This window comes from Ambystoma mexicanum, chromosome 3p (assembly GCF_040938575.1).
Source record: "Ambystoma mexicanum isolate Mex_15411 chromosome 3p, UKY_AmexF1_1, whole genome shotgun sequence".
Classification (NCBI taxonomy): Eukaryota; Metazoa; Chordata; class Amphibia; order Caudata; family Ambystomatidae; genus Ambystoma; species Ambystoma mexicanum.
Window position 1 is genome coordinate 643,166,642 of NC_090925.1, and position 23,330 is coordinate 643,189,971.

The following is a 23,330-nucleotide window of genomic DNA, read 5'->3' on the forward strand; positions in this document are numbered from 1 at the left end:
GGAGTTGCTGGCTGCAGGTTCGCTTCTGATGCATACGCCCTTTCTTCACCTAGCAAATTCCCTTGGTGGATCAGGGACTTGCAGGTAGATGTCTTTGGGTGCAGAGATGCAATGGGGAGGCTCCACCCCGCATCTTCACATGTGAGGTCTGACTGGCATGTTGCTTGCCTGGAACTTACTCTCTCAATGTCACAGTGGACCAGCCCACCCATGCCAAGAGTCTATTACGAAAGCAATTTGCCAAGCCAAACAGAAACACTGTCCGTGCCCCACATCCCTGCAAGGTCCTCTTCGGAAACGTACAGCATTGAGGAAGAGCGAAACATCCTAATACTAAAACTTTACACCGCTGAGTTCCAAGAACATCCTGAAAGAGAAAGGATTCCGATTCTGTAAAGAGTAATTCATTCACAAAATGCCCAGACTAATTAGTTTCAAGGTTTTTTTTTTATTTTGTTTTTTAAATATATCATGTTTCTATTTGTACACATTAAATTTATAGAGATGTCAAGGAAAATACATTTTTACACAACTGTACATTGCAATAAATGATATGACTTAGGTGAGTGATAGAAAAAGTCAGAGGTTGGTTACATCGGCTAATTGGGTCATTCTAGACAGTGCAGGCAAACATTCCAGCTGAAATGTTGGACTGAACACTGAAGGAAAACCAAGAACAACCACTTCACTTCTTGGAGTGAAACACACAGACAACAGGATATGTCCCAAAATGCATTGGTCGAAGTTCTTCCTGGGTGCAAGTTGGATCCAATCCGAATCCTGTATGCCTGTTGAATCGGACCACGATTATGTTGGACAGTTGGTCCATCAGCCCTGGATCACCCCAAACATTGACATTGAATATCAATCCTATCATAGAAGAATTAGAACTGTTCAATATTTACAGGAGCAGAAGTGGTTTCCTAACATGTGTTCACTAACTGTGTTGTACCATGCATACGTCTCCCACTTGCCCTTTTTCATCAGCTATGTTGGTGCCGCCCCAATGCTTTTTAATTCTCCGGCCTACTTCTAACTCATACACTACATGGTGGATTTAAAAAAAACACCACTGATCTTTCAGGTAGAGCCTGTGAAATCTGTGAATCTCTTAGGCAGTCTAGTGGTGAGTAAGAAAGACACCCACTGGATAGGAACTATGTCACATGACCGGAACACCTGAAAGGCAACATGTCACATAGCAGGAAGTCCTCGGACATAGGAATCCATACGGTCTATCTGTTTGATTGTGAGTGTGATTAAACAGAACAATTACAATTAGTATGTGGAACTGTCTGCACTAATTGCATGATCCGAATTGTGCAGTATTTACATGCTTTCTAGGTTTACCTATACTACCACGCGCGCTTGTGTGTGTGTTTGCGTGTGTGTATTTAGCATACAATATCATAACAAACACTACATACCAAATGGATGTTTGAAATTAAAATGAACATGCATAGATATTGATACATTAAAGCAAAGATACCCGTGGACATTGCCGTGGATAAATTAAAGGAAACGCATACATATTTCTCTGTGAAATAATATTACTTCTCAAGCTCTCTAAACAGGTTGTGGCTTTCTCTGGTTGCCGTCCACTTGGGGGATGGCTTTCACCGGTATGTACTCTTGGGATTTCCTGGTACCATCTCATGTGAAGACACTTCCAGATCACCATCAGGCCCATGGAATCAGGCACTGTTTAGATCTATAATCAAACAGGCCTCACTCCCATTTTACAGTTTGAGCCCCCATTTCTGCTCATTGGCCAATTCCCCAGAAGAACAATGCAAGGCCTGAGGGGTCCCTTGCACAAGGAGCCGCCCTTGACGCGCCTATGATCCAGACAAGAGACAAATTGCAGGCCAGACCACATTTTCAGACTTCTGTACAAATCTATAACTATATGGCTAAGACTCCTTCTGAAGTATGCCTCAGAATTGTTGTATTTGTACCTTGAAAGGAAGTTTAGTTTAACCTCGGTTGAGGATGGATCACTTTTGGCTCCTGTTCTTCTTGACCCCAATCGAGGTAATAAGTCAGATGGTCAGAGATCGAGGAGTAAAAACTATCCCAAAAGCATGAGGCTTGCGTTGGCTTCATTAAGTGCTCTTACAGAACATGGGGGTGTTGCTTACTGCCTAGCTGGCTCTGCAAAATGGTGCACAGGCATGCTGGTAAAGGACAAGGCTGAGTAGGCCAAGAACAATCGACAACGTCATCATTTATCTTGAGCTATTGTTGGCCAGGCAAGCATTGTGGACAGGGGTATTTCTTCACTTACCATCCTTTTCCCAGCCTCTTATGGGCCAGGCCTCTGGGCTAAAAAACTACTTTTGTTTTTCCATAAAATCTCTTTCATCTGAATGCTGGAAATCTCTTGGTTTCTGTTGGCCTCCTGTGAAGCTCTGAAACAGTTGTTCATTCATGTGAAGTTTGCTTTCCTCTCTGTTTACCATCGGTCTCTATGGCAGGCTTCTGGAAAGCAATGAGGGATTACTGTGAACTGATCGGAAAAAATGACCTACTGAGAAATGACCAAACAATTTTTGATCAAATCTTTTTTTAATAATGCGGGTGAGACGCTCCTGCCCCAACCCCATCTATTTTTTATAAAAATGAACAAAAATCCCTAATGAATTCGACCCAAAAAAATTAGATTATTTCTCATTAGGGATTTTTGTTTTCGATAATTTCTGCAGATACCAGCATTGAGCGACCCCAATCGCTCCAGCCCAGGCAATACTTTGGTCATACAAGGCTTTAGCACAGGCTCCCACAGGAGTTTCTATGGGAGATTAAAACGTGGGTCCTGTGTCTGCTGGGCCTAGAGACCCAAGCTACTCCTCACTGATGACGCCTAACCAGGCCAAAACATGTTTGGTGATGCTTGTGGTCTCGTGCAGAAGGGATGTGGCCAAGCAGTCCGGGCTGGACTGCCTCTTTTGGGGTAGGGCACAACTTTTTGCATATGGTCTTTCTCCTTTTGTAATGGCTTGGCAGGCGAAGGTCTGGAGGGTTGCCCAGAGCAATGCCAGATGTTGTGATTAATTCTAAACTTTCCAGCCATCACCTCTTTTGTTGTGCTGCAAGTTATATTAACCCATTGCTGAGTCGACGGACCAGTGGTCACCCTCCGAATGATCTTAGCGAGATGACATGATCTTCTTGTGTCTCAGCGCCAAAGAGAAATGTAACATTACATGTACTGTTCCTACTGCTCTCTTAGCCCACCCTCTTTAGCTCCTGCTTGCAGTCCCTCCAGGCTCCAGCGGGTGCTGTTGCCCAACATGTTTCAGAAGCTATTGAATGTTGTGGGTTGGGAAAAAGGTACAATTAGAGGTGTCAGGTGCTGCCTACCCCTGATTCTTGCATGTGTGAAACAATCACGCATGTATTTATGGAGGCACACATCTCAGTGCTACATCATGATACCCATGTATTTTTTTGTCATGACAACATGAGGGATACCATTGCCCTAAGAATTGAACAATTCTATCTGTCATGACATGGTGTATTTGGGCGCACACCATTATATGTTTATTGACATAAGATACCTTTGTGAGTCATGACAATTATCGGAAACCTGGATTAGGGAGAACTTGGTGTACCACAACCCACCAAATACATGTTATGGTCATGAAGAGTATATGTCACATCACAGACAAAGCATATATGAACATTTGAAGATACATGAGTCTCTAGTAACAAGTAAGATGCAATATGATTGCAATCAGTCATATGTCATGATATATGTCAACACCTTTAGGTAGCAGTTGAGGGGCACCTTAACATGTGTGATCTTTTTCTATTCAATGGCACGTAATAGATGATAGCTTAGGAAAACCTGACTATTTCCTAGTGACTGGACATGTAGCACATTCATGTTTATTAGGGCATGCCTTAAATCCACGCACGTATCCCAGCGACTGAAATACAACGGTGTGGCATTCTAGCATTCATGGCATTATATGTTGCCATGTGTGCTCAGTGACATGTGGAATAACATTTGTTTTTGTTTTGTTACGAGAGATACTCGGCATATAAGTTCTAACATGCAAAATATCTGTACTTGGCATACCATACGGGATACCTGCAATGTTTATGCAATGGGGAATACCTTTGGGTTTCATGAAATGTAGATTGGGGGAAACACTGGTTTCCTGACATACAGTGTAGATGGATTCGTCATACAGAATACATGTTCATGCCATGATGTGCTATGTGTGCTGGTCATACATGACTCTGTGTGTCATAATGGCATTACTATGCTGGTGATTTGCTCTAGTATACAATCATAGTGACATAACATGACATAATATCGGCTACTTGTGGGTTTGTGTTTACTGGAATGATGGATACCTATGTTTAGGAAAGGAAGAATATGTGTGCATTTCAAGGTTACCTGTATGTGAGATGGTGTGTGTGTAAAACTGCAAGAAGACCTGACACATGGCTGTGTTGTATGAGAATAGATCACCTTTATATGCACTTACATTCAGATCATCTGTGTGTTGGAGCACATGTGGGACACATGTCAGGCAAGTATAACTGCGTCTTATAACAAACAGTATAACTGCGTCTTTCTTGACTTTGCAATATCCCTGTATGATATGTGTGCATGAGAGAGAGAGATGGGGAGGGGGAGAGAGAGCGAGAAGCAAGATTCCATGTGTCGGGAGGATAGCTCCTCAGCAACGTGCTCGCCTTGGAAGCAAGACGACACGGAGCAACAAAGGTTCTATCCCCGGGTCCATGCTTAGAAACCTCTGGGTGTTAAGCGCATTATAAATAACCTATCATATCATAACATATCATGGATAAGATACACTTACATTTATATGCACTTAAATTAAGATCACCTGTGTTTTTGCAACATATGTGCCACGAAATGCCAGGCACGTGTCTCGTCCATGACAAACAGTATAACTGTGTGCCATCATGACATGCAATATACGTGTGTGTGTGAGACCAGCAGAATGCAATTATATATCATGATAAGTAGATGCCTTTCTCTGTGTTTGGCATGGCATTAGGGATACAAATGTGACAAGATCTGTTTAGAGCCTATGTGACTCATGGTACCTGTGTGTATCATGAAATGTGGGATGCTGAATATGTATGTTTGCTTATATGCCAAATACCTGTGTGTATGATGATGTGTGTGTTGCCTTTGTGTGATATGACATGTGTTTGCCACGAGGTATGTTTGTATGTCAGGGCATGCAGGATACTAATCCCTGTCATGGCATAAGGATTACATGTGATATGACATGTGCGATGCCTGTGTGTAGCATGACATCCCGGCACATGGAGAATGGTTGATGGTGCCATGCTATGCTGGATAGGTGCGTTGGTCATTAAATGGAATAATGTCTTTTCAGAGGAAACATACATGTATATGAAGAAATGGAAGCTTTTTTTTCTTCATTCTTCTCTTAAAGCGCTTAATAGATACGTCTTTATGGAGTCTTGCTAGGTGACTAGTCTTGTCTTCTGACAGATAAATCCGTGAACGGGGGATGAGGAGAAAACTCTTTACAGAACACACATATTTACACATTTTACAAGATAGAGCAGCTTTTGGATTGAGGAGCTTCTGCCGCAATAGGGGTGTTTCCTCCGTTTTCTTTCCCAGTACCTGGTACAGAAAGACACAAGTTATTATTTTGTTTTAATAAAATGGAAAGAAAAGAAGCTGAGACAGGCAGGGGTGTGGGAAGGGCACGGCAGGCAAACAATTCCATTCTACAGTGCTGCCGGCGCCCCTTATTGTTAACATCTAACACCTCTGACAGGAAGTAATGACACCCACACAGATCTCGTGCAGTGAGTGTCCCTTGTTATTTCCAGGTGGCCCCCTTGCACAACACTGCCAGTGCATCTTAATCATGACTAGTCTATTTCAGAACCGCCAGAGCGCCTGGAAACCATGACAGTGTTGCGCGCTATAATCCTAAGAGCATAACAGAATGCATCATGGGAGGTCTCACTTTCGCCTGGAGAGGCTGCGCAGAGAACCCCATCACATTTACCCGGGAAACTCAATCACCGTTTAAAATCTGCCGCTCTCCGGTCCCCCCGGGAAAATATTTCCTCTATCTGCTGGCCCTCTGTTATTTTGCAATTTAATTGTAAAACTATCCTTTTTATAAGTGCTAACCGAACCCGGGCTTCCTTAGAGGAACTCTGTACCTGTGCAAGTGCAATTTTCCCGCTATAACCACTATTGCCCTAGTGGAAATGTGCCTTCTTTCAATTAAATGTTTGCACCAACTCCAGTGTTTCACCTAGTGCTGCGACTGTGCCCTAAAGTCTCTAGGGGAAACATTTCTCTGGTGAGAAAATGCACTGAAAGACTGTTTTTTGCACCAACACAATATTTGCCATACGGCTAATAATGTGCAACGTTGCAGTTACAATGGGGCACATTTCCTGTAATGGGGGCGTGATGCTTTTCTCCCATTTCTGAAATGGCAAAGAAGGTAACCGCTTTTTTTTCTTTTTCAAAGAGCTACACATGTGCTTGGAGCTCTGTGGATGGCTGCACTTACAGACCCTAAACCAGACAAAGGAGCGTTCTAGGAGCACCCCAGCCATATGCCAGTAGTAGGTCTAGGGAACAAGAAGATCTTATTTTAATTGTAGAGTAGGGCCGACAGGGTCATCACATCTCGGGACTATTGCTCATGGTCCTGGAGTTGCACCAACAGGAAAGGATGCATGAGGTAATTTGCGTGTGAACTTGTAATGCACTCACACACTGTTGGATTCTGTTTAGTTCCGGGCGTGGGTACCCACATCCCCGTGGAGAGGAGTCGATTTGCTGTAGTGAGCATGTGCAGGTTACTTTGCCACCTATGGAGCTCTCAAGGCTTGGTGTACAGCTTTCCTGAACAAGGCATTCTTTTGTTTGTTTAGATCTTCGAGTCTTTCTTTGTTGCAATTCTTATCGCTGGTTCTGTGGTGGAGTTTTATTAACTCACAGAGACGATCACATATGAGAAAGTGGAACATGTCTTCGAGGGAGGAGTCTTGGACATTGGGTTGTAGAACACCTGATAATAATAATATCTGTATTATAGTTACTATTATTTTTATTGTTAGTAGTAGTGGTAGTGGCATTAGGATTAAGAAGAAGGATGGCTCGATGCTGATACCAAAGGTCCCTTCAGGGTCAGAGTTGAAAGGCTAGGGAATGACCATAAGGCTGTTCTTTCTTTCTAAAATTTTTCTTTGGGCCACAGGGATTCTGCCTATTTTATGAAAGTATATAATTATAATGGAATTCATCCCACTGTTGGGCAGCTATGGGGAATTAATATACATGTTTATTTATTGGATATTTATGAGGTGCTTATACAGCAAGACAGTTTGAAAGCGCCACAAGGCACAGGGGAAGGGAACAGGGAGCAAATAAACAAGGAATTGAAAATCAATAAATAGAAAACGGAAGCAGTCCTACTAGGCCTTGTGTCAATCGGAGCGTGCAAGTGCAGTCAAAGGTTGCCCATTGGGGAGGCAGCAGGTAAATGCATTGTGAAGGCAAAGAGAGAGGTCAACCGCCCAACTGGTAAGTGCAGAGAGGGGGAAAACCACCCGACAGGCGGGTGTGGGCACAGAGGGCAGTGCAGGGGGGAGGTGCTGGGGCGATTAAGCAGAAGGTCAGGAACCTATTGGACTCTAGAGGGACCTGGCCGCCAAACTTGGTGATAGAGGGGATGGTTTGCATGGGAGGGGGAGGAGAAGAGAAAGGTCTTGAGTTGTTTGCGGAACTTGAGGTGGACCGGTTCAAAACAGCGAGAGAAAGGGAGGCTGGTCCATAGGAGGAGCCAGCTGAGGAGAGATATCTGCCCCCAGCTCTATGCTTGGAGAAGCGCTTGATCAGCAGAGAGTTGGCGCCAGAAGATTGAAGAGGTCTGGAAGGGGAGTATTTAGTTAGATAGTTGCATGTAGCATGGTCCCAGGAAGCCTTGTGAATGATGCAAAGGGTCTTGAATTTGATCCTTGCAGCAACCGGGAGCCATTGGAGAGATTTTATAGCTGGAGAGATAAGGTTCAGGGCTTGAGGCCAAGGTTTAGAGCTTACACTGTAATGGAAATTTGCAAAACAGTACCAATATTTTTATGTTCAAAGTGCCTTACTGACAACAGTAATTGTAGGACAGGAAGCATTGGATTATATGTTTCTTCAAAACATTTCCTGCAAAAAAATGGAAATATCTTTGCCTCTGCTATCTCTCACTCAGACATTTTTTAAACCGACATTATAGGTTCACTTGCTGTGCATATGCCAACTCCCAGTGTTTGGGTCAAGATCTTTCAATTTGTTTCACTCAAATAAAAAACATGTGTGTAGGCATTGGTGTATCTGCAATTGAACCCATTAATGATGTTGAGGAGCCTCCTCTATAGTCTTTTGAGTAGGTGCCATCACTGGTATATTTCGTTTTGATGCTGTAGTGTTCGGACACAGAAAAAGATCTATAGAGACCAAAGGATTCATCTGACTTTATGAAGGAGCTTACCCAAGATCTACTTGGGTTTGAAAGTGAAGACAGTCTTTATTTCTTACAACCATTGGCTCTGGCAAAGTTAGGAGAATGAAAGTAAAATACCTTGTTCATTTGGGGGTTCTCCACTATTTAGAGTTTTGGGTAATGGTAAGTGCTCCTTTTAATTTCTGTCCAGGGTTTAATTTCAATCCTTCGATTATTAAAGTTAGTAGTCTGTGTTTATGAGGGAATCATGGCTTCTCTTCTTGCACAGAAGGTTCAAGACTAAAACATTAATGATTAACCACTAAGACCAGCACGTAGCACATGGACAATGCCATCAAAAGGAAACATTTATTTGAACTTATTGAATAGTTCAAGAACTCGTCTTCCCGCAACACTACTTTTGGGAAGATCTCCTAGGTATGCCAGAGGGACCCTGGAAGTCCTCGGACTTGGATAGCCCAACTCACTCCTTCCCAAGATACAGAGAGGACTCAGTCAACGGCAAGTTCAAACTGCGGTTTATTACAGACAAAACTAACTGGATCAGCACAGGAACAAGGAATATCCATGCACATCACGCTCTTCCTCGGCTCGCAGGTCGGTTTTACACTACAATTATGTCAGAATGACATCACAACCTGGGCCCTACTCCACGATTGGGTAGTGAGTATTTTACTACCTATAATGGACACTATACACGTTATTCTACTGGCCCACACATGTTAGGGGACTGGCCTGGTCCATCCCAACGTTAATATCTACAACAATGTTGCTGTGTGGTGGGTTTACCATTGGTTCTTGCCCGTTGCTACCCAGCCCATGGGTACTAAACTGATTGGCTAGGGCTGAGAGCCACAGGCCTGGGATCTGCAAAGATTCTCAGCTCTCTGTTTACCTTCTCAAGGTAATAAGAATGACTATGTGTCTGCATTGTAGCTTGTGTGTACCACCTTAGTCTATGAGAGTGCCCTCCTGCTTGGTCCAACACTTGTCTCACATTTTGGCATATTTGTTGTGGTCTTATGTGTGGTAGCCTTAGACCGGCTCTCTTTCCCATAGCTGGCCACTATCCAGTGTCTGCTTCGGCCACGCCACGTGTTCAGAGACCACAGATTTCAGCTGTGCAGCTCTGAATTATGAAGAATTATTAGCATTTACGCATTTACTGCAGCTGGTGCCTTTGTCATCTGTGGATTAGAATGTCATCCATATCTCGTGGCCTTGCCTGCGGGTCCTGTCTCACATGTCTTGCTCCCTGTTCAGCCTGAATCAGCTCAGCTCTTGCTGAGAGAACTGTGGCCTGCTGTAATTTTCCTTAATCATTATAATGTGGTTTCTACAGTGTCCATGCTATACCACATTCTCCATAGGTTAGTCACACTTGGTTCTGTCAGGTCCCATGGGTGCTACTGCAGTTCCATGGGGTTATTAGCATGTAAGCATCTGCAAGATTTTCTCGGGATCTCTTGATTCTTGCGGTTTCTGCATGACTGCATTTGGCTAATGTCAAAATAATAAAAGCAATGACAGTATGTATATGTGTCTGTCCTCTAACTATGGAACTGTACTCTCTTGTTCTTCATGTATTTGAGTGCCTGTTTGTGTCCCAAAGTGCGGATGGCACATGTGCTTCATGTCTAATGCTACTATGTCGTGGTGTCTCTAACGATGTCAGCAACATGGCTTGTTGGTGCTTTAGTCAATATTGTCAATGTAGGTGTCTTTGATCATGGCTTGTGGCTCTTCATCCATGCTGCGGTAGATCGGTACTGCTCCTGGTCTGTAGGGCTGGTTGAGGCTGTATGGTTGGCTGAGGGGGTATCTCTCAACATACTTGTTAATCAGGGGACCACTGGAATCGGTCTAAAATAGAATGGGTGGTTGCAGTGTATCCTGGCATTCTTCCATGGCATGAATTTCATAGGAGGGGGAGGGGGTGCTAGGTTTCCCCATCCCTCTTCACTACACCATCGCAACAACTCTGCATCTCTGCCCACTTCACCAACAAAATGTTACAGATTCATGACCACCTGAACCAAAACGATAACACCTTAACAGAACTAACACCCACAGCAGCAGCACTCCATGGAAACCTTAGGAGCTTTCCACCTCTTCTCTGAACAAGAATTTGCAGCTATAGTCAACTCAACAACCTGGCAAGACCACCAGAGGACCCATGCACAATAAACATCTTGAAAGCCAAAATACAGTAATCATGGCTTGCCTACCTCTTCTCAATGCATCAATAGAACAAGGAGGTGTTCCAATAGGCCTTAAAATCCACAATAAAATAAAAATTCCTGGGGCAAACCGCAGTGACCAAGTAAGCTGCCATCCTATCACCAATGCTCATTGCCCTGAAAAACCCCTAGAGAAATGTATATAAAAACAACTTGGATCATGTGGACGCCAAGAATACCCCACATGAGACCCAGCATGGATTTTGATCAATTGGGAATTGGAATCAACACTCTCATGTGGGACACATTAAAAAATAACAATGGCACGATAAGCAACCTTATCCTTCTGGATCTCAGAGTAGCATTCACTTCCATCAGCCACGAGATTCTCCTAAAGCACTCGGGGATAAAGGAATAGAGGAAACTGCACAGCTTTGAATGAAAGGATGGAGACAATATACATGTCTTCTATAAAATCACCCCCCTGCAGGAATATCTCGTGTTGGATATCACAGGGTCCCAGGCTATCACGCCTACTTGTCTACAGTGGCATGTCCAGGGAAATGACCAGCAAGTCAGATATCACCTGCTACAATTACACCGAAGACACACAAATGGCCTTTGAAACCTCAAAAGAAAACAATCCAGATCTTGGAAAAAGCTTCTCAATATCAGACTTTCGGTCGACCAATAATCTCCTGATACGCAATCCAACAAAACAGAAATCATGAATTTAAGCAAAAAAGTAACATACTCCTTAACTATTTAATCACCAGAAGAAATGGGAATCTGCTCTCAAAAGAATTTCATAGTTAAAAAAACGAAGATGTCCCATTGAGAACGCCTGCACCCTTGCACCACAAGTTAAAACAACAGTCACAAAGGGATTATTTCATTTGCTTTATCGTGTCATACTTATTGTTACCATACAGAACCAAGGCTGTACGCGTCCTAGTCCTTTCATGAATTGACTATGCCAAAATATATTACTATGCCTCCTGTCCTAGCTGCATAACCGACAAAGGATATGAACCTCCGCAGCTAGACTTATCTAAGGCTAGAATGAAGGGAAGACATCGCCCAAACACTCCAGACCTTTGATTGGCACCCAGTCAGACCCAGGATTGGCTTCACTCTCTGCATCGCTCACCAAGCCTTTCACTACAAGGCCAAAGAAGCCACTGCAAAGAAGTTAATTCCCTGTATGACTGGTTAGATTATGCTTTGGTTAAGTGACAAGGCTCTAGTTACTGTCCCATGATTCCACACGAAATAGCAGTAGGGTGCCCCCTCCTCAGCCCTAGCAAGCAGCCTACGGAAATTCATACTCTGGATGACCCTCTGACCTACAGAGAAGCCCCCAAAACCTTGCTGTTTTTTAGGCAGCAAGAAGGAAAACTGAGCTGATTTCAGAGGCTGGACCCAATCCAGAGGGATTTGCCAGTACATACTCTACAATAGACTTGGGACACTACGAATTTTCCTCAAGGTGAGGTGAACACTTCTCACTCTACAACAGCGAAGCAACTAACCCCAACCAACTACCGGGATCTACCAGCGAGACTACAAATCTATGCTCAGGTCATTCCACCACCTCTGACCAAACAGTCTCTCTGTGATGCTCATCATGATGAGCCAAGGATATCAAGAATGTGCCTGAAATCTAACCCTCTGTCATCACTATTAAATAAACCAAGAACAACAAGGAACATCTGGCCTGGTACACATCATCAGTCCAGGTGCATTTAAGTTTCCTACTCCCCTCTAACCCACTTTCAGTTCTTATTTCCACCGTATAACACACACACACACATACAGTGGCTTGCCATAAACACACAGACGCCCACTGCACCACAATGCCTTCTGGTTCCCCTTACTCCCTCAACTCCTGTAGAACTGAACTCTGCATAACTCCACATGCCTTCTAACAATGCACTCAGCACATACAATCCCTGACACCAGCACCATCTCCAGGAAGATGTCACTGATAGCGAGTCAAACAGGCTACTGATTCTGGGGGCGCCCCTCTGAACAAACATACCCCACATGCCCTCACAGCAATTACCTAGAAAGATATCAACGCACCGTATATGGATTCTACCATCTGCACTCACAAATCTTCAGGTTTCACACATGTCCTTCACCTCTCCTACCACTACCTTTCCGTTCCTTCCCCTTTTCTTCCAGAATGAGAGCCAAGAAACCACCAAACGTCATGCGATGCATGACCACATTACATTACATTACATTTTCACCCAGTGAAGGGTACTCTGCTAGTCTAGTGGCTGAGACAGCGGGCGAGAATACACAGTGTACCACCTGCTGTTTCCAGCCACCCAAGACCCTTCCCCCGGTGGCTCCATCTTTTTTTCTTTAATGTGGCCTTTCCCTGTTGCCTGCCCCCAAACCCGCAAAAAAGAAAACCTACCCTTTCTCTCCTCTCCCTCCCTCCACTCACCTGCTGGCCTGGAGCTCTCCTGAGAAAATAAAAAATGATTTGCACCCTGGGCAAATCCCCGGGGTGCGAATAGCAATCACACCCCAGCTGGGGGGAATACAGGCCTTGGCTCGGGGCTGGCGGGCTGTGTCTGGTCATGTACGCCCAACAACGTAGACATGATTAGGGCATTACATCAAGGAGATGATGCTGGGAAACTGTAGTTGACCAGACTCCTTCAGTGATATAGCATTTCACTCAGCAAGCTCTGTAGCTGGGTGACCAGATTGACAGGCCGCAATCTCCCCATGTTAGCCATGACAGGTCACATATTCCCCTTCTTCAGAAAATGGCTCAAGTAAGTTACCTCTTACTGCAGTGTGGAATTGCTCAACCAACAAGGTAGCCAATCCAATTAAGCGTATCTCAGCATGTCATCTCTGTCAAACCTACAAATGTTCTTCTCAGGAGTGCTTGTGCTTGGATACATCATCTTGGTGGGTGGTCGAAGTGAGCGGGAACGGTCGGGAGCGGTGTTCCACTACTTTTATATTTTACTGTGAACAGCTCCATTACTTTTCGCAACCATTTTCACCATTCTGGAACTGCTCTTTGTGAAGTTAAAGCACACTTCCCCACTTTACTACACAATGACAGTGTCACTCAGCATGGCTGCAATCCATGAACAATGTGTTGCACGTTGCTCCCTTCCTGCCTACTATGGGCCTCATTATAAGTTTGCCGGTCTGGTAACAACGGTACAGGTAAGCTTGCCGGTACCGTTGATACCGGACCGCCAACTACTGTTCTGCTCGCGGGTGCCTTCCCGCCCATCCGGGCGTACCAGCACCCACGAGCAGAGAATGTCAGATGCACTTTTGGGCTAAATTGGGAATGGGGAGCATTTTTTTCCAGCGCCTGCGAATGGGAAATTACCGGGTCCGGCGGAGCTGTAATGACCTGGTAATAGCCCATTCGCGGGCGCTGGAAAATGTGCAAGCTTGGCGGCAGCCTGCCGGTTTTACCGGCAAGGCTACCGCCAAACCTGTAATGAGGCCCTATGTTTCTCTCCGGGATCACAGTTCCACTACTTCTTTTGGTATACTTCTAACACTGAATGAGTTCTCTCAAGTGCCTGGTGGTGCATATTTAGGGGATATTTGCGGGTAATGGTGCATTTTAAATCACACGAGGACGGTAACATGGATAAAACAATACAACTGTGCTGCGGACTCTGTCATCAAAGCGGCCCACATTGGCCTGTCGGCCGTTCCATTGGGTGTTGCCCCATTGCTTTATGGGCCAGCAGCCGTAGCCAATCAGTCCAAAATACAAACGCTTGTGCTTATCATGATTATCTTTATTTTTAAGTTTTTACTTCCCAAGTCCAGGAGGAAATGTAAAAGCTGTGATAGGTGCATTAAAGCTGAGGAGGGAGGATGGTGAGCTGAGCTGGGGAGCAGAGCTCAGGCCAAGACACCTGATGTGAAGGGTGACCTGTAGCCTGTCCTTCCCAACCTCCATGCCCCCACAACGGGTGGAGCACATGCCCCCACCCAGCCAGAAGAAAAAGTAGACCCCGCTTGGGTAAGGTTTGTTTGTGTTGAAACAGATCGCCCCTGATGAATTTCCTGGTAGTAGTAAGACCAAACGGAATAGGAAAGAAACATGTTGGGGTTTAGTATGCTTTACGAATAAGTATGATTGGCATGAAATCAGTATGAATGGTGTGCCAGAAGAGAGGTTTTTTGGATAATCAAATTGTATGTGGATTTGTACAGCATCAGATACTTTATGGGAGCTCATTGTTGTTTGCCCCCTTCGCACTGTTTCTCTGTACTGTGACAACTTTAAGAATTGAATTGATTATAATAATTCAAAGATGAGTTTTAATTGTAATGTGATAACAATAAAATATGGAATGTTTTGAATCTATTGTGCACAGATTGATTTATCCTTCTGGCCCTTTGTGCTAGAAGAACCCTCTTCTATGAATAAGTGTTACCCACAGGCGCTTTGTTGTTTGGTAACTAAAGGTGATTAACCTGTTTGAGGGATCGCTTGTGGCTGTTATTTCCTCACGCCTCTTGCAGTTGTGGTTTGGTCCTGCTTGGGTAATGCTGCACACCTGGAGCCACCCCTTACGCAACACCATTGGTCATAGGCCCTTTACCACCGAGATGGGCAGGCGATGGACACATAGGAAAAGGCAAGGCCTGTTGACCCTAATGACTTCCCCACCTTCCTCGCCCTGGTTTCAACCACTCATCATGATGGAATTAGGTAGTGGGCACTTTGATGATTTTAGTAGCACTTTAGAACTTTGAGTTCTGTTCATGGTCTCACCATGCAAGCAACACTGCCCTACCAATCAACCCCCTAATTCTTGCAACCCATCCCTGCCACCCCCGGGCTGGTTCTAGAGCCCCTCTCCATCTCCTCTATACCCCCTAGGCTGGTTAAAGGGAGGGAGTTTTCCCTCCCATATCTTGTGGGATCCTTCTCTCTACCCATTCTCACCCCTGCCTCCCTGAGGCTGGTACTAGCCTCCCTCTTTCTCTCTATTTCCTCTATACCCCCTAGGTTGGTTTTGGGATACCTTTCTCTACCCATGTCCACCCTTGCCAAACCCAGGGCTGGTTCAACACTCCCTCTCTTCTATACCACCCAGGCTGGTTCTGGGATCGCCAACTCTATCTTCTCATTGGGTCCCCTCTGCTGCTTTCCCTCCCTCACTATGGCCGCCCTCCTCGGGCCACCTACACTAGCCTTCCTGTGAGGTAAAAAACCTTGGCGTCCTCTTCGACTCCACTCTCTCCTTCTCTCCTCACATCACAGACCTTGCCAAAAAGGCCCACTTCCAGCTGCACCTCCTCAAAGGTATTCTACCTTTTCTCACTTATCCACAGAAGCTCTTTGTCTCCAGAGCTCTGGTTCTCTCGCTGGACTACTGCAATAGCCTCTTCCTCAATCTACCTACCTCTACACTTCGTTACCATGCAACTAATCCAGAACAGGACTACAAGACTTTTCCTTGGCCTCAAGCCCAGGGATCGTATGTCTCCAGCCCTGAAATCTCTCCACTGGCTCCCAGTATCTGCAAGGATCAAGTTCAAGAACCTCTGCATCATCCACAAGCCTTTTTGGGCCGGGGCCCACACTACATCCAACTCTCCCAAAATACTTTCCTTCTAGAGCCCTTCGCTCAGCTACCTCCAACTCTCTGAGGGTCAGTCACTTCTCCAGGCAGATAATGGGGGCAGATCTTTCTCCTCTGCATGTGCCTCCATCTGGAACACACTCCCTGCCCCTATCAGACAAGAGACAGACCAACTGAAATTCTGGAAGCAGCTTAAGATCCTCCTTTTCTCATCTGCCTTCTCTCTCTCACTGCCTTGCTAACTTACCTGTCTGCTGTGCCGACTGGTTGCTTGGTTCCCTCAGAGTCTCACTGGGTACCAGGCTCCTCCACGACCAGTCTTCCTTTGCACTGCCTCCTGACCTACCGAGCACTTATGGTCTATAACTGTAACCTCCACAGCCTCACTGCCTCCTTGCTCTTACCCAGAGCCGTGCTGCCCTGATCACACTCCCCCTTTTCCTCTCCCCTGCACTTCCCTCTCTCCTTCCCCTTGCACTTCTATTGTCTCACTTGCACGTTCCGAATGACACAAGGCCTAGTAGGATCGTTTGTCTTGTCCTGCCTATGTCTTCCCTCCCTTATGGTGCCTAGAAACACTTGTGCACAAGCGTGTTATGGCATATCATATCATATCTAATCATACCCATCCCCAACCCTGCCACACCGGGATAGTTGAAGACTCCATCTCGCTGTACATATGCACCATATCCCCTAGGCCGGTTCTGAGATCCCTCTCTCCACTCATCTCCATCCCTGCCACCTCCGGGCTGGATCTAGACTCCCTCTCACTCTCCATCTCCTCTATCCTTGCTAGGATGGCTCTGGGATACCTCTCTCTACCCATCCTCATCCCTGCCACCCTCAGGCTGGTTTCAGACTCCGTCTCCATCTCCTCTATACCCCCTAGGCTGGTTTTTGGATCCCTCTCTCTGCCCATCCCCATCCCTGCCATCCCCGGGCTATCTCTAGACTCCCTCTCACTCTCCATCTCCTCTATGCCCCTAGGCTGGTTCTGGGATCCCCCTCTCTACCCATTCCCACCCCAGCCACCCCAAGCTGGTTCTAGACCCTCTCTCCATCCCCTCTATACCCCTCAGGCTGGTTCTGGGATCCCTCTGTTTACCCATCCCCATCCCCACCACCCCCAGGTTGGTTCTAGACTACCTCTCCATGTGCTCTATATCCCCTAGGCTGGTTCTGGGATCCCTCTGTCTACCCATTCCCACCCGTGGGCTGTTCTAGACTCCCTCTCACTCTCCATCTCCTCTCTACCACCTAAGAAGGGTCTGGAATCCCGCTCTACTCACCCCCATCCTCATCCCTGCCACCCCTGGACTGTTTCTAGACTCCCTCTCACTCTCCAGCTCCTCTATAGGCTCTAGGCTGCTTCTGGGATCCTTTGCTCTACTCATCCACATCCTCATCCTCGCCACCTGCGGGCTGGTTCTAGACTCCCTCTGGATCAGCTGTATACCCCCTAGACTGGTTCTGGCATCCCTTTCTCTACCCAACCCCATCCCCGCCACCCTGAGCTTGCTTCTTGTCTCCTCCTTGCTCACTATCTCCCCACCTATCCCCCCCCATATGTCATGCTATGCTATGTTATGTTAGGAAATGAAATAAAGCTTTTATACTACTCCAATCTCCAGCGTAGTGGTCTTGCAGTGACGTCCCTTGTTTGCAAAAATGGTGAGTCATGCCCCTGTGAGAGGTAACCAGCCCTTACGCTGGAGGGAAAGAAGAAAGGAAAACAGGGCAGAAAGTGGGCACAGGGAGAAGCAGTAATGGGTGGAGGCCACACAGAACTGGCACATTGGAAATATACATGCCGGGGCTGATGCAGAGAGAATATAATTGTAGCAGTGTGTCACGTGCAAATAAAAACAAGTCTATTGTCCTTTCAAAATGTGTACTGCACTGACAAGGTGTATTTCTTGCTAGACAAGTGCTTGGCCTCTAGTCACCTGAAAAACCTTGTTCGCTAGGCGTGGCATATGGTCGGACAATTACAATGTTAAAAGTCAGGACTTAAGATGAGGCAAGCTGAAAGAGGGTTTTGCCTCAGGTCTGAAAAGTCCAGGCCACCTTCCACGGCCCATTGCTCATATGAAGGTCAGTTAGAAATTCCACAGGGCCCCTCTGATTCCAATCATTGGACCGCCTTTCATTGTCTAAAATGGAGGCCGTTGGAAGCCGTTGTCCTCACCATTAGAATTCTTTGGGATGAGTATCACAGATTCGGGTCGGCACCCTTGAAAATGGACCCAAATGGACCTCTTTCGTGATGGCCGAGTGATCAGTGTTTGTTTTTTTGTTGCAGTTATTTCTTTAATGTTGTGGGAGCACTGTGACGGTACACATGGCGCTCGAGTTATCACTTTATTCTCCTAAAAGCCCGCATCACTGCCTAGTCTTCTGAAGTGAAAGTCAGGGCTTTAAGTGGGCCGGGGCCTGCCGGGGCTGCGCCCCGGCAGGCTCTGAAATTTCGGTTTGAGGCGGGGCCCTGCCGGGGCCCACTAATCTCCCCGGGCAGCCCCGGCCACTACACGAAAAGGCATTTTTTTCTACAGCCTGAAGCTCTCGCTCGTGTGCGAGAGCTTCAGGCTTCAGAAAAAAATGCCTTTCAGCTATAATGGTGGCGCCGCACCTGCGAGGCATCCCTTTAATCATCCCTTTAGCCATGGAGGAGGGCAAGATTATGTGTGGGGAAAAAGGTATGTTTTGAGGCTCTTTCTGAAAGTGGTGATGGAGGATGCACTGTGTATGTGGAGAGGCAGGGTGTTCCATGCCCTGGGTGCTCAGTGGGTAAATGCTTGTTTTTGTGTGCACGTGAGTTTGCAGATTGGAATGTGTAGAAGTGTTGGCTGGCTTGTTTGGTTTTTGTATTGCTGATGGGTTTGAGTTTGTCATGAGGGTAAGGTGGAGGTTTGAGATACACGGTTTTTAATAGCAAGGGTGCTGTTGGGGAGTCCAGTGAGGAGAGCATTTCCATAGTCCAGCTCAGAGAGAACTGGTGCTTGGACTGTGGTGCGGAAGCCATTAGGAGGAAGGATATGTCTGATTTTGCATAAGTGGTGTAGTTGTAGATTGCATGTTTTGGCGACAGCAGCTATCTGGTATGTGAAGGAAACATGGGGGGGGGGACTATGGTGAAGCCAAGGAATTTGACAGGTGTGGAGAAGGATATTTGTGGGTTGTCCATGGCAAGTTCTTGGATCTAGGTGGTTGGTCGGGTTTGTGCCTTGTTGGGAGATGAGGAGGTATTCTGTTTGTGAAGGGTTGAGTTTGAGGAAGTCGGTGGCAATCCAGTTGGTGATGGTGGAGAGACAGGTTTTGATGGTGTGGAGTTGTGAAGGGGATTAAAGTCCCTCAAGTTACCCTAGATGTGCGCCTCGTGTAACATTGTATTTATTTCAGTATTTGTAGCCTTTTGGCACTGAGTGACATCCAGCCTTGCAGAGAGCAAGAATGGTTACTGAGTGAAGAGCAATGTCTTCAGGGCTTTGTGGAATGTGAGACGGCCCTGAATGAAGTGGATTTAGTGAGGCAGCGAGGAAAAGAAGGGACTGGTGTTTCACCAGAGAACCCTGCTCCCAGTCTGCAATAGCTAAGAAAGGCAAGGCGCACATGTGTGTTCATTTTAAATCGTCCACGACTCATGGTTTTGTAAGAATAACTTGTGCAGGAATAGCACTACACAACTGAGGGCTGCTAGGTGCTGTTCTGGCAGGTGATATGATAACTCAACTCAATATCTGCCTATTTATTGTTGATTTATAAGGTGCCAACTGCGAGACATTCAGGTCATGGTGCTGCAAGCGGAGAGGGAAGCAGTGAAGTGCTGGGGGGTGGACCGGGTAGTCTTATTGTAACAGTCCTTGGCACATTCCGGACCAGTCAAGTATTAAGGAGATGGGAGAGGGAGAGCAATAAGCACAAGGCCCTATAGGTCACCAGGGGGCAGATCCAGGGGCTAGTAAGTGCAGAGAAAAAAAAGTCACTTAAATTCAGACCCATGGCGGATATTTCTGCAGTTGATTCTTGATGAAGTATAAGTCACATATACATGAGGAGCCCAGAGGGCCTGCTGTTGGAAATGCACTTCTGGCTCCTTGTTAGTCTTCTGTCGGCAGATTCCGCAGTTTCAAACACATGTTCCAAGAGGCCTTGACTCCTACCTATATACAAACGTAACTTACAGTGAAAGGTCTGGTGCAGACCAAGGTGAAGCAATAGGGATCGGAGTGGAAGCAGAGGAGATAGGTGGGGGTGGAAAGACGTGCAGACATCATTGAAGCAGGGAGTCGGAGGAGTAGTGAGAGGTGGCCCAAGAATGTGCTGATCCATGGTGAGTCAGGTGTCTGAATATCAGGAGTCGCTGAAATTAGGAAGAGACAGAACCTCTGCGGGTTTAGCAGAAGGATTCAAAAAGATATCCACATAGAGACGATACAGAGATGATGAGGTGAAGGAGGGAAGTTCAAACATCAATGGCTATTTTTAAGATTAGCATCCAGAATCTAAGTTGATGCTCCTCACCACTAAGAGTAATCGTCAAGTTGCTCCAGAGAACAATGCTGACAACTACCTCTGAACCTTTATTTCTTAAGAGTGGCAGTGCTAAGAGTCATTAAAGTGGGTGATCTTAGGCTTCTTGACAGTGAGTTATAAAGGACCTCTTCCTCAGCAAACCCGGTGTTTTATACATAAGGGCTCATTATGAGTTTGATGGTAAATCTGTTGGAAATACCTTCAAACTTGATGACCGGTACCACAATGCGGTCCAGTGAAAATTCTGCCAGATTACAAGTGGTGGTATGGTGGTGCTAGTTACCATTCACATACCTGATGCAGGAGATAAATAAATTAAAAGGGATGCTAATTCTGCCCCTGGTAATTCCTCTTCTTAGATAAAACTGGTGGTAATTCTGTGATCATCAGAAAATGTGTAAGTAATGGACTCGTCACCAGATTTTCACTGCAGCGCCACACTCTGAATAAGGCCCATAGAGTGTTGAACTCAATTTTCAAGCCAAATGGAAGCGAACACAATGTTCAATGCAGAAGAGATGTGTTCCTCAATCTGGCTGCCTTTTAAAAAAATGTTTTTTATAAAAGGTGCTCTGTTTGGTGGCTACAATTTTGAAGAGCCCTTGAAGATAATCTCAGTATTCAAAGCAATCGGGCAGAGGCTGTTGTTGATCATCCAGTCTTGGAGGCAGTTTGAGATTTTTGTTGGGGTCCTTCACTGGACCATCTATTCTGAAATCTATATTGATGATATCAGCTTAGATTTAGAATGAAAAAGAGAGAGAGAGAGAGATAGAGAAAGGGTCCATGAGAAGTAAAAGTCGTTTCAAGTAAATAATAAACAATCAAGGTGATAGAACAGAGCATTGAGGGACTCCACAGTTGTTAATAAAGATCTTCGGTAGAAAAGACTCAAATTGTACATATAATTCTCTTTTTTTGAGTAAGAATGTGATCTTGTAGCACTAAACCTCAATATCCATTATGCCTTTGAGATTTTAAGAGCAAAGTGAGATTGTTTCCAGTATCGACTGCTGCCCGCAGATCAGGAAGTATTAGAATAGCTGGGCCTTTGCTGTCGAAGGATTACAAATGTTCTCCCTTTATAGACAGGAGAGCAGATTCCATCCCCATGGAAGGTCTGAACACTAAATTGTGCTCATGAATGCATTTCACTGTGTTCCAATAACCTTTGAGTTATGTTATCCAAAATATTGCAAATGAAGGGGGCATAGTTGACCAAAGCGTGCATTTGGTTTCTTTTCAAGTGGAGATGTGCGAGTCTTTTTTGGGCAGTTTGGAATGTAGCTGTGTTTGCTGGAATTGTTGATCATGGTTACCAGAGCCTGGTTGAAAGTGGAAATATTATCCATAATTGTATTTGCTGGACATGATCACACTTTTTCAAGCATTCATTCTCCAGCATTTGATCTTTCACAGATTCACATGCTGTGAATATGCCCCGTCGTCAGGCTGGGAATCCTCAGTAACAGTAGAGCAGTTTAAACCTAAACTGTCAAACGTTCAGTCACTTTTGTGCTCTATCAGTCGTTTTTGGTCGTACTGCCCACAGCCAATAGGAACACCTCCCTTAACTCCTCCCCTCATATCTACGAATAATATTGGAATTCAACAACTTTTCCCAGAAAATATATATTTTTCGACATCTACTCGACGACTGGCGTTGGTGGCGATAGTGCTACCTCCGTGGACCGTTCCCGCTGCCAGTAATCTTTAACGAAGCTTCATCTGCGCGGTTTACTTCATGGCAGAATCCATGAGGAAGAGCCTGTTCAAGGCGTGTGCCCGCTGTGGACTGAAGAATGTCTACGTAGATGATCACCACAGCGACTGCCACTACTGCCTTCATCCTCACCATGTCATGAATGCGAAATCTGCCAGTCGTTCTCCAAGAAGACGCTGAGGGATCGTCACTGTCATCTGGTCACGTAGCTCGAGGATGCCGGTGGGGCCTCTCACTCTGCTACAGTATGGAGTCATGCCTCGTTTTTGCCGGGCAGAGGTCTAGATCGCATGAAGTCCAGGCCACCAGCAAGAAGAGGCATAAAGACACCTAAGGCGAAAAGCCCAAATCCATGCACAAGGACTGGTCTTCACCAAAGGTCAGTGCCCAATGGGTGTCGGCAGAGGAGGAGAGCCAAGGGCTTTTTCCATCATCCCAGGGAGGCGACTTCTAAGTCCACATCGAAGCCTGGTGACCACCCTTTTCCGTTAACGATGACCAAGTCTCACTCCAGGTCGTCTACCACAAGGCCATCAATGGCGTCCGAGGGCATACCATCAATGAAGCCGTCTACGGCCACGACTAGCTCACCACGACTGTCAATGAGACTGAAAACGGCCATGACTAGCTCCTCATCAACGTAACAGTCATCGACCATGACAGCGACTACCACATCATCAACCAAAAAGTCAACGGCCACGACCACAAGGATCTCATTGATGACTTCTACCTCCACAGCTGTAATACCCTTGTTGATGACACCATCGACGGGCAAAAGTCCTTCCTCCAATAC

At 45.8% G+C, this 23,330-nt stretch overlaps 1 protein-coding gene across 2 annotated transcripts in view; it reads right to left on the reverse strand.

Annotated features, from left to right (window-relative positions):
- Window positions 1–432: 432 nt before the first annotated feature.
- The window catches only part of PDE6A (phosphodiesterase 6A), a 552,155-nt gene continuing 529,257 nt past the window's right edge, over window positions 433–23,330 (reverse strand). For both annotated transcript variants that reach the window (XM_069651410.1, XM_069651409.1), the window contains exon 22: window positions 433–5,644. Coding sequence is in view for 1 of the 2 variants with exons in the window: in XM_069651409.1 (XP_069507510.1) it covers window positions 5,568–5,644 (77 nt within the window). In the remaining variant the exon portion in view is untranslated. The remainder of the gene's footprint in view (window positions 5,645–23,330) is intronic.